The sequence below is a fragment of the Anarrhichthys ocellatus genome, unplaced genomic scaffold, assembly GCF_004355925.1.
Source record: "Anarrhichthys ocellatus isolate YVR2014 unplaced genomic scaffold, GSC_Weel_1.0 scaffold61, whole genome shotgun sequence".
Taxonomy (NCBI): domain Eukaryota; kingdom Metazoa; phylum Chordata; class Actinopteri; order Perciformes; family Anarhichadidae; genus Anarrhichthys; species Anarrhichthys ocellatus.
Window position 1 is genome coordinate 1,159,319 of NW_022280091.1, and position 12,336 is coordinate 1,171,654.

General features: G+C 42.5%; 2 protein-coding genes across 2 annotated transcripts; both read left to right on the plus strand.

The window, feature by feature from the left end:
• Positions 1–3,344: 3,344 nt before the first annotated feature.
• Positions 3,345–4,928, plus strand: exoc1l (exocyst complex component 1 like). The gene is made up of 3 exons (XM_031871895.1): positions 3,345–3,465; positions 3,744–3,922; positions 4,659–4,928. The coding sequence occupies exons 1-3, from the start codon at positions 3,345–3,347 to the stop codon at positions 4,926–4,928; spliced, it is 570 nt and encodes a 189-aa protein (XP_031727755.1).
• A 1,328-nt stretch (positions 4,929–6,256) lies between these two features.
• smc2 (structural maintenance of chromosomes 2) lies at positions 6,257–12,287 on the plus strand. Its single transcript, XM_031871896.1, has 18 exons — positions 6,257–6,552; positions 6,784–6,933; positions 7,032–7,154; positions 7,242–7,280; positions 7,375–7,485; positions 7,587–7,631; positions 7,755–7,988; positions 8,204–8,353; positions 8,452–8,685; positions 8,911–9,070; positions 9,178–9,295; positions 9,993–10,131; positions 10,243–10,362; positions 10,469–10,673; positions 10,903–11,038; positions 11,508–11,632; positions 11,791–11,984; positions 12,126–12,287. Exons 1-18 carry the CDS (start codon positions 6,385–6,387, stop codon positions 12,285–12,287), a joined length of 2,613 nt encoding a protein of 870 aa, XP_031727756.1. The 5' UTR covers positions 6,257–6,384.
• The last annotated feature ends 49 nt before the right edge of the window (positions 12,288–12,336 follow it).

Genomic DNA, 12,336 nt, shown 5'->3' on the forward strand with positions numbered 1-12,336 from the left:
CATTTTCTCCTATTTAGTGTATAAAGAGTAATATATATATATTGTTCTGGCTTTTTCACAACCATCTTCGCTCCAAGGCAAGGCTAAATGTTTTTGGCATATTGAAACATCATGATAGTGCTTTTTTATTTTTATAAGCCTGTTTTCCTGTGGGACTCATTTTGCGTCATGTCCAGAAATGGCTCCTCGAATTAGATCATTTGATCATCTTTTAGTGACCATAAACTGCCCACCCTTTTTTTAACACAGAAACACTGGAGCAAAGGTCACCTCCTTGATCAACTCCCTGTTTTGTTTACTTGACAATTCAATTTAGAAAAAAAGACACTTACATGTTCACAACACCATCGTGCACAAATAAAAGAACATCAACACCTATAAGTTGAGGGGATTTAATTAAAATACATTTGTAGGATAAAGACATTTACATTTTTGCAAAAACCCTACAGTGTGCTTTGGATTGTTTTTTGAAGAGGACTTGCAATTTATATTTCTTTTGAGAACATATTTCACCCAATGAGCCCTTCACATGATGAAATAAGCACAGTACACCTGAATCCAAAGAGCAGCTGATTACCACAAAGACCCAGCAGTGCTTCTACTCCATTGGCCTCACAATTTTCCAATATAGTTACAATTGTAACACAATGCAAGCAAGCTATTTGGTGTTATTCAATTCAATTTAATTTATTTTGTATATCACAAATCACAAATTGGCCTCAGAGGGCATTATAATATGTTTAGATACGACATCCTATGTCCCGGGACCCTCACATCGGTACAGGAAAAACTGATATATTAGTTATAAACAATGCATCAAAACATCTGTGTAACTCCTGGCAAAGACCAAAACCTTGAATACTAAAAGTTTTTCAAATGCAAAAGGCCAGAAAGAAAAACAGTTCAGGTAAAATGTCTGCAACAATTATACGAAGCAAACTTTAATCTATCTTTTTTTTAAATATCAAATGACATTCATAATACTACAATAGTATCACAAAAATTGCAAACTTTATAATCCAGAATCTATTTTATGAAAACAACATTTTAGAAATTCCAGCCTTAGGCTTATGCATTAAACAAAAAGTGTTTTCATTAGCTCTATTCTATCTTCCTCAGTGTAGTGCCAGCCTCATTCATTCTCTCCTCCTGCATGCACTCATTAAACCTCTGAACCTTCTCACAATTTTTATTTCTCTTTTTTTCTCTCCAACAATCTTCTCTCTGTGAACTCAAGCTGCCCCCGCTCTTTTCCTCTTTTTCTCAGTCATCATTTTCAGCTCTTTTAGGGTTATTCTTTTCTCGGATTAGTCCTAATCTGCCCCCCCCCCTTCCTTCTCCTTTTCCTATAAATCATCTTCTCACCTTTCCTTGGCTCAGCAGCCCTTCCTGCATACATCTATGTTATTCAATCCTTAATTCATCTCCACAACCTGATCTTTTTTTTCCACATTCACCTTTCATTCCATTTTCCCGGTTATATTGTCTTATTCCTCCGTGCATCCTTCATGTCTTCCCTCCTTTCCTGCTTCCTTTTTAATACTTCATAGCCTCTTCTTTTTTCCCCAGCAGCTTCTTCTTCTTTTCCTCCTTCCCCATGCTTCGTTCACTTCATCCCGTCCCACCAGTGCTTCACACGGATCTGCTCCTCATCCTCGCTGTTGGGTCCTTTTGACTTTACTCCTAAACCTTGAACACACCTCCTCTTAAGTCCTCGCGCCCCTCTTTTTCCAAACTCCTCCCATGGAGCCACAAGGTAACACTATTGAAATATATTGCTATACGTTTGTATCCTGGCTTCCATTGCTACTGCATGTCCCAACATAAGCCAGGGATAATGGGAATGCTTCGTGACAAATACTTTCTTACAAATACAGATTTAGACGCATTGAAAGTGTTTCCATTTACTTCCAATGGAAAAACCCCGCAGCCTTAATTATTGTGCTATCCATCATATACATTACAAAAGCCACTCCCTGGGTTTGTCTCCCATATTATTGTACAATTACAAACCCTTTCAATTGACGTTTGAAGTTTATGATAAGTATAAGTACAATAAAACCCCATGTGTTATTCATGAGATTCAACACTTGTATGTTTCCTGTCCTCCATACTTCCTGCCCCTGCGCTCATCTTTCCATCTCAGAGGCAGAGAGCCTGTCAAGGGAACACCCGCAGAAACGATCATCAACAACAACAACAACAACAACAACAATAAAGCACTTAGTTGTCCGAAAAAAACAAAAACGTGACAAATCCAATGGAGCCACACTCTTTCCTGCTAACAAATCAAATCAAATCACAGCTTTGGTCCGGTTCACCCCGGGACTGTTTTTTTTTTTCATGGAAAAACGTCCTCCCATGCTGTTTTGACGGAAGGAAAAAAAAGTGTAATATTATGTCCTGTTTATCAGTACATCAGGCAAATTGTCTCGTGGAGCCATGCTCGCTAAATAAGTGTATATAGCATCCTTTATGTGCTTGTAAAATCCCTCCATTTAAGTGCTTCACCCCATCGTACCTGTGCTCAGAGATTGAATTACTACACGGTAATGGAAACCATGCAGAGTGCTGTGGGACATCCTTTTCCCACACAACAACCGTTTAATCACAGACGACTATCGGGCACCCTGCCACACACACACACACACACATATATATGCATATATATATTTATATATATATATATACATACATCACCATCTACTGCATATGTGAGTGAGTGGAGAGAGAGACCACGGAAAGAAAAATCAGTGGGTTGTGAGGAAACCACTTAAAACCATAGGGCAGGCTCCTTGTATATCTGCGCTTCAGGGTGAGACACACAACTTCCACGCTGAAGTAAATACAAATATCCAAGAGTGGAATCCATATTTTACAGGAAACCTGAAATCGGCGTTGGTATAATGGATCTTAATTGAAGCAATAAAAGGGCACCTTGATGAAGAGATTGGCCTTTAATCGCTCCCTTTCTGCTCGATCCCTCCTGGGCACGTTGGTATTAAAGGCAGTACTTTAATGAAAGATTAACATAGATCATCAGAAGTTGACAGTCTCGGAGTGGAGTGGAGCGGAGTGAGTGAGTCAGTGTGTGTGTGTGTGTGTGTGTGGCGGAGTAAGAGCTCATTTCATATCCACGACCACTACTTCTCACGCGGTCTGACCAGAGGAAACATCCCCACCAGTGTTTGCGATTTCTCTTTTTTTATTCCTCCCTCGGATTTTCTCATCTCTTGTCACTCTTTTGTTGCCTTACTGCTTCTGTTTTTTTTCTTTTTTTCTTAAAGCTTCCACCCTTCCACCGCATCATCTGATCTCGATTCTTCTTCGTCCGCTCTCCAGTGATGTCGTCTCTTCTGAGGGAGGAGATGCAAAGAGTTTTATTCCGACCTGAAAAACAGAGACTGGTGGAGTTTATTGAGATCGACGAGGAGACCGACGGGAGAAGTTTTCTCTGTGTCTCAGGTAAACAGCTTTTTAAAAAATGTTGGATTGGGTCATTTGAGAGCAGTTTTAAGGGGTTAAAGATGATCATTGGGATTTTTAATTTACAGGCACCTAATATTACCTTGGCTGTAGAGAATCTGTAGGGAAATGTGCTCAACCTTTCCTTTGTACAGTATGCTATGAGGCCTGGAAAGAGGTTTTACTTTTACCGCAGATGAAATGTCTGGTGCTGCAGTGGGCCTATTTATATGCAAACATTATATATATGTATATGTTTTTTTCTCCTTTTTCCGCAGTTTTAAAAAACAAAGTGGTGCAGTTATGTATAGTGCGATGTCAGATATCTCAGCCGTCCATCAAGTCTGGATCCAAGAAGTCCCACACCAAACGCTCCAGCATCCAGGAGTGCTACAGGAGGACGGAGGTCTGGACTCTGCAAGACCTGACTCTTGTTGATGGACGGGACCCTGATGTGGTAATTAACCCAATTACCAATTTTTATTGCTATTCTCTTTGCTTATTATTGCATTAGTTCCTATAGTTTTCTATAGAAAGAATGATTGGCACGTATAATATATCAAACTGTGTGTTCTCATAAATAATCACACTTTTACTCTTTATACTTATGAAAGCTTTGAACAAATGTAATTTATCTCAAATTATAATTTCACATTGTAATTCATGTAATTATTGTTTCAGTGCTACGTGCTACTGCATGTGAACCCAAAAAGGAAATATCTGTCTTTGGGATCCTAAATAAAAAACAAGATATGTAAAACAGATATAGGAAAAAAGATAAATACATCTTTACCTACCTATACCTATATTGTTGTGCACAACCTCAATTATGTTTTGATAATAATGTAAATCTGGGGTTGACATAAGCGTAACTGAAGATGTAGCTTTATGTGCAGCTTTCAACCACATTTCATCTTTCAAACATCAGAGTTTTCCTGATGCAGATAAATTATTGAGATGCTTGTTTTTATCAACAAGGTTATTCCTGGTTTATTTGTGCCATTTGCTGTCATACATCCGGCATCACCTCTAAGGTTTATTGTCAGATTTGAATCAATTTGAACTGAGTGACCTGTGTTCTTTCACATAACTTAACAGCAATGTGTCAGCTCTGATTTAATAACTTACATTTTTTGTAATTTTTTTTACAAGTAGGCCTAATGCTATCTCTTTCTGTGTCTCTGTGGCTCCAGGACGACCCTTGTTTCCTGCTGCACTTTGACAAGGTGCGTATGGTGACGGCCGTCAGCTGCTCGGCCAAATACTCGTTCGTGCGGGCCCTGGTCGTCCTCAGCGACCAGCACTGCCAGAGGTCACTGAACCTGCAGAACTTTGACTGGGCCTACATCAAGCCCACCTCCTTCTACTCCAACCGAGGAGACTGTGTTGTCCTCACACAGATCTGCTTCTACGCATTCAATTTGGTGTGTCTCTCCATGTGTCCCGTGCCCATGGACGTATAATGGAACGACACGACGATTGTGTGTGTTTGTGTGTCAATTTAAAGATGCGTGCGTATGTTAGAAAACGACACAAGGTAACTTGTGTTGCGTATATGAGCTGTGGAGTGTAATCTTGTGGCTTCTGTTAACACTAGTAGGGCTTATTCACCAGGAAATGTCTTTTTGCATCAATACTCTGCTGAATGTATCTTCGTGGCAAATGCAAGTTTCCAGCAGCTTGATATTTGTTAACTGTGTAATCTAGTTTTGTGATCTTTTGTGAAGTTATTCATCCTTGACAGTATTCCATTGTGCGTTATTGTAAACATGTGAATTTCAAATGGAGAACAAATAAAAACAACTACACATTTATTTTCTTTCTCTGCCTTTAGCATTCTTATAGGTGGAATCATTAATGTGGTGTCAGTTATTCACTTTGTACAATATATTTGATTATTCATAGGGTTTTGTCTGTGGTGTCCTGGGTTTGGTAGCTCATGACTTCTTTTAGTCCCTACAACTGAATTACCATATATGGCTGATTATTTATTACAATCAATATATTGATAATCCCCACCATTAGGCCACAAAAGAGTAAATACAGAATTCAACATTACCCCACCAGATTTATTTTTATTCATATTTCTTGCTTTGTTGAGAAGGTTTTGATACATGTACTTTGGGCTTTACATTGAAACAGAAAATAACAGAAAATGATACTAATAAATGATCAGTTTGTAGTGAAAAACCCAAGTAATTAATATATATATATATATTTGGTCAAAGTAATTGACATTAATGCTAGGACTTTCTGTCGTTCCTAATGGTGAGTATGGCTTTATGCTTCACGCTATTCATTTTTGAACATGGTAGAATCATCTATAAAAACAATAAAATACAGTAGGCCAAAAGCAATTAGCATTTACATACTTGTATTAGCTATGGCTAAAATACACCGACCGTCGCTGACGTTAACCTTCCTAAATCTAATTGTTGTCCACAATCTATGGTTGTCCACGTTTGACACGGGGTGAGCTATTATTTCTTCCATCTGCAGTTCATCTTTTCTACCTACAGGTGGCTCCACAACATTGCTGCAGGCTACGGGGAGCATTTAGTAGTCCTCAAATTTCCCCGACGAAAATAAACATAAATATATATGAAACGGTGTCCTTTGCATATTATGTTTAAATGTAATGTCAATCATATTCCAATATTGACACATTCATTTAATATGCACACAAATCATGTTAAGATTTTTTATTTATTTCTTCGTCCTGTTCCGGCACGAAGGGGACGGACCAGCGGCTCCATGCCTGCCGCCAAAATTCAAGTTAGAAGAGAGCAGAGCGAGTTTTCCTGTTTGTCGGTTGTAAACACTGGGCGATAACCTAGTGCTTCGACTTTTTAATTGCTGATTTGGTTTTCAAACACCGCAAACTTTGCCTCCTGAGTCCGCGGGGAGGGCAGCCTAAAGATGCACATCAAGTCTATTATTCTTGAAGGATTCAAGTCCTACGCACAGAGGACGGAGATCAACGGCTTTGACCCGCTGTTCAACGCCATCACGGGACTGAACGGCAGCGGCAAGTCCAATATTTTGGACTCGATATGTTTCCTTTTAGGCATTTCAAACCTCAGCCATGTAAGTGTGTTGTTGGCTACAAGGCCATTACGCTCTATGGCTAAAAGTCACCTAGTTGTTGACCTTAAATAAATTATGTTGCACAGTTGGGTATTGTAGTATTTTTCTATCGGCAACTACCAAAACAGAGTCAGTAAGCTAACTGTTAGCTAGAAGCATCTTAACTCTCAGGAATACCGGTCTCTCTTGAAACCTGCAACGTTTTCTTTTTGTTTCATTTACACCTGAAAGGTGCGAGCCTCCAACCTCCAGGACTTGGTTTACAAAAATGGACAGGGTGGCATCACCAAGGCCACTGTGTCTATTACCTTTGACAACTCCAACAAAAGCCAGAGTCCTCTGGGTTTTGAAACCCACGATGAGATCACCGTCACCAGACAGGTTGGCCAAGAAATAGATCAACAGCTCTGTCACTGGTGTACAACTGGTCATTGTGTGCAATGCTGGTACTACCACTGTGTTATACAACTGTGTTTAAGGTGGTAATCGGTGGCAGGAACAAGTACCTCATCAATGGAGTGAATGCCAACAACACCAGGGTGCAGGACTTGTTCTGCTCTATTGGCCTCAACGTCAACAACCCGCATTTCCTCATCATGCAGGTCAGTTTTGTGTCTGCAGCAGTGTGCGAGGTAGTGTTTGTAACCCTCGGAAGTATTTTACATCCTGTGATGTTTCCGATACTTTAGGGGAGGATCACCAAAGTTCTAAACATGAAGCCACCAGAGGTAAAGCATGCACGTGCTGTCCACCGTCAGTACTATTTCATACAGTCATCCCGTCTTTTTCCGAGTCTCCCAATGACCACCTCTTTGCTTTCAGATCCTTGCCATGATCGAGGAGGCAGCGGGCACCAGGATGTACGAGTGTAAAAAGATTAGCGCTCAGAAAACCATTGAGAAGAAGGAGGCCAAGCTGAAGGAGATTCAGACGGTAAGTTAGACATCCCAACTTGTTTTTACTCATTTATCTCCTTTCATTCCACGAATACAACTGCAACTAATGTTGAAATGTTTCTCTTTGTTTCCTCCAAGATTTTGGATGAGGAAATCACTCCAACCATGCATAAACTCCAAGAGGTATGTCCAATGCAAAGTCCAAACATACAAAATCCCTGCTGTGACTGACATGTAATGGCAAGAATGAAGCAGTAAAGTCATTTGTTTTTTCAACCTTTTTTCTAAACTTTACTCCCTCTGCAGGAACGATCATCATACTTGGAGTACCAGAAGCTGATGCGTGAGATCCAGCACCTGTCCCGGCTGTACGTGGCCTGGCTGTTTGTGTGTGCCGAGGAAACCAAGCTGAAGTCGGCGGATAATCTGAAGGTGATGCAGGATAACATCGCCAAGATGCAAGCAAGCATGGCCGAGAATGAGAGCAAAGTCCAGGAGCTGTCGGCCCAGATTCAGGAGCTGCAGAAGAAGAAAGACCAGGTACGCTGGAACACTTAATTCTCCCGCATTCTTCGGAAGTTAAACATTTGAATCTTTGACCCTCTTGGCTTTGAAAGACATTTTGGAAGAAGTGTCCAAAATTGTCTGTAGCCCATCAAAATTCAATGTTGTCTATGTTTTTATGAAACCCCAACAAAGAAAATAAATCTTAAGTCTCATGGTTTTGCTTTTAATGTTTATCTGCTCACCTGTAGGAGGTGAGTGGAGTATTAAAATCCCTGGAGGAGACTCTAGCTGACGTGCAACGTGTGGATGCCAAAGCTCAGAGTGCGCTCGACCTGAAAAAACAGAACGTCACAGATGAAACCAAGAAGAGGAATGAGCTTGTCAAGAGTATGGAGGAGGTAACAGGACAGTACATTCAGCTACTTTGTGCCCATATGACTTGTTTAATCTCTTGTCAAAAACCAAAACTTCAGCGGTTGTTTCCCTTCGTCCTTAGGACAAGAAAATGCTTGTGGTAAAAGAAAAGGAAGTTTCTAAGTTGTCGGAGCAGCTTCAGGCTCTACAGGAGGAGGGACAGAAGGACAGTGCGGCCCTTGAGGCAGCTGAGCAGCATTTCAGGGCCGTGTCAGCGGGCCTCTCCACCAACGAGGACGGAGAGGAGGCCACGCTGGCTGGCCAGATGATGACCTGCAAGAATGACATGAGCAAGGCCGAAACCGAGGCCAAGCAGGTGAGGAAAGGGCATGAATGTATCTGACGGGGACGTGGTGTTTCAGGTTGCCAGTTTACGTTCATCAGCAAGTTTGCAGTGCAGACATTTGTAGTCAAAAGCATGAACACGCATCACAGGCCTGCCGTTTCTAAACTCCCTCCTCATTGAGAAAATACTCAATTTCTTTCCTTTCATTTTCAAAGATTGTTCATCCGTCTTGTCTCCGTCCTCCTTTCCGTCCAGGCCCAGATGACCCTGAAGCATGCCCAGGCTGAGCTGAAGACCAAACAGGCCGAGGTGAAAAAGATGGACAGCGGCTACAAGAAGGACCAGGACAGCCTGCAGGCTGTCGCAAGCAGCAGGGAGAAGTTTCAGGCGGAGCTGGCTAAGCTCAACTATGAAGGTACCGTGTGAGAGCAGCGCTTTGCACGAGGTCAGCCTCTGGTGCACATGGCATTCCTCATGTTACGCATTTTGTATTAACATGTAGGGTCTGTGTATGCATTTCAGATGGAAAGGAGGAGAATCTGCTCGACAAAAGAAGGCAGCTGTCCAGAGAGGTCGCTAAACTTAAAGAGACCTATGAGCGTCTTGTGTCTCGCTTCCCCAACTTGCGCTTCGACTACAAGTAAGGGTTCGCTCGTATCTTTAACTGTGCAGTATGTTGTGAATCTAGACGTGCTGTTAAGTTTGCCCTCTGATAATGCGTTGGAAATTAGCTCGAGCTGTACACACATTCACACCGTTCATCACGCACTCATTCTGAAACTGTCAATGTCTCTCCGTATTTGTCCCTTTGCAAATAAACACTATTTTAGGGCAAAATAATATTTTCCAAAGGATTAATCAATGTATTCTGAATTTAAATGTCCTGCACATCTACACAGGTGAAAAACAAAAAATAGATGTGATCGTTTCCAAAATTCACAACGCATTTATATCCAACCAAATATTCTACTTCAGTTCATATTTGTTTGCGTTTAGCCATTCAAAAATAATTTTCCCTGCGGTCAAAAACAACGTAGTTTGCTCTCCAGCTTGCTGCACACAAAGGGAGGGGGCGGGTCTTAGTCAACGGGGCGGCCTGGCAGCAATTTAACAGCACCATAAATTTCATTTTATATAACTACAATAACACAAAATTCTATTTCTTACCATTTCTAAGTTTGATGACATCATAAAGCATGACGAAAGCTCCATTTGAAAACATCAATAGATGCTTCGAATGTAAAATGAAATTAGGTATCTCATCGTATTGCTCGGCCCGGAAAAGATTTATAGTGTCGTGCTTAATGTATGTTTTTTTTTTTTTTGCCGTCTTAAAGGGACCCAGAGCGAGGATGGGACCGCAGCAAAGTGAAGGGGCTGCTCGCGAACCTGATCACAGTCCGGGACGTCTCCTACGCAACAGGACTGGAGGTCGTTGCAGGAGGCCGCCTCTATAACATTGTAGTTGACACAGAGGTAGGTGTGTTAGTGGACGGTGTGCAATCATGTAATGGTGTTTGTTATTTCATTTGCGTACCAGTGGGACAGTGTAACCGGAGTCGACCATGTGCTTTCTGTCTTTGCCAGGTGACTGGTAAGAAGCTGTTGGAGAAGGGAGAGCTGCAGCGGCGGTACACCATCATTCCCCTGAACAAGATCTCTGCCAAGACACTCGGCGACAGAGTGGTGAACACCGCCAAGAGTCTGGTGAGACATCTAAACACAGCCCGGCTCAGAAATTGAGTCGTCGCTCTGTCTGATCCTAAAAGCCCCGGCTCTTCTCCGTCTGTCCCCCCCCACCCCCTCTCGCAAGGTCGGAGAGGACAACGTCCATGCAGCTCTGTCCCTGGTGGGCTACGAGTCTGACCTGCGCAAGGCCATGGAGTACGTCTTTGGCTCCACACTGGTGTGCGACACCCTGGACAACGCCAAAAAAGTGGCTTTCGATAAGCAGGTGATGACCAAGACCGTCACTCTTGGAGGGGACATCTTCGACCCACAGGGGACTCTGAGCGGAGGTGAGACTCGTGCTAGATTATGTGTGTGTTACCTGCGGTATGTGCGGTTGCTTTGAAACATGCCACGACTTGTTTTCTTGTACATTCAAATATTTTATTTATTGCTTACAATCGTGTTTTGATTCATCAGTGTTTTCTAAAGCGTCTGCGCATACCTGGAATACCAGTTTGGACTTACTAGACACATGTAATATTACATTTTTCATACACGGTGCCCTTTCTCTCCCAGGCGCTCGCTCCCAGTCAGCATCGGTCCTGACCAGCCTGCAGGAACTGAAGGAGGTTCGCGACAACTTGAATGACCAAGAGGCCCAGCTCCAGGACACTGAGCGACAGCTGGCCAGCCTTAAGGCAACCGCGGAGAAGTACGCAGACACAAACTCACTAGTTTATGATGGATGCATCTTTATCGGTCTATCTGAAAACTTACCATGTTGGAGGTCATTTCGAAACAGTTTCATCTGTTACATAGTTTGTCCACCAGAGGGAACCGACACGTTTTCACTTCATAATCTCCTCTTCAGTATGTATCAAGCATCTTTAAAAAGAAAACCTAATATAAGGGATCCATATACAGGTTATTTTGTTTGTTATAAAAGATATTTGTCCGACATATTATTATGGATTTTTAAAGATATCTATATATTTGCCTTAAAATAAATCCTGTATCATTCAGGCTTTTGTTCCCAAGTTTTCCCAAATGTTCTAAGAAATTTAAATTCTCAAAATACATCACCAACTCAGTGGCCTGAACTCTGCTTTCACATCCTCCTGGTGTGTTCTGGATTTCATTATCTCATATTCTTCTTCATTCGCTGCACTTCCTCCCTCCAGGTACCGTCAGCTGAAGCAGCAGTATGAGCTGAAGGTGGAGGAGGAACAGATTCTGCAGGCCAAGGTGCAGCAGAGCTCCTTCCACCAGCAGCAAGAGGAGCTGGAGAGGCTGCGCAAGGCCATTGGTCAGAATGCTGGAATGTGCACAAACACACAGTTTAACATACTGAATACAAATAGACACTAGATTTGTGAAATCTAAAAAAAAAAAAAAGTACACTGGTCCTGGTTTAATCTTTTTTGTTTGTGCTAACTTAACTGTGTGGTGTGCTTGCTGAACCAGAGGAGAGTGAGGAGACGCTGCGTGTCACCAAGGAGGTGCAGAAACGGGCGGAGGAGAAGTACAAGGTGCTGGAGAACAAGATGAAGAATGCCGAGGCCGAGAGGGAGAAGGAGCTGAAAGCCGCCCAGCAGAAACTCAACGCAGCCAAGGCCAAAGCTGACGCCTTCAATAAGAAGCTGAAGCAGAAGCGGCAGGTATGCCGACACACACACACACACACACACACACACACACACACACACACACACAGAGTCGTCCTCTCCATGCGATGCTCAATCTGCTTGTGCCTCTGGTGAACTCATCAAACGTGTTCACGTTCTGGCTCGTGCGTGCAGGAGTCCGACGCCGTGGCCCTGGAGCTGGAGGAGCTGCGGAGGGAGCAGGCTGGTTATGAGCAGCAGATTCAGGCTGTGGATGAAGCCATGGGGGCCATCAAGGAGCAGATAGACAGCATGGCTTGCACCGTGTCACAGAACAAGGTATTTGCATCGTTTTGAAGGTGTGTGTGTGTGTGTGTGTGTGTGTGTGTGTGTGTGTGTGTGTGTG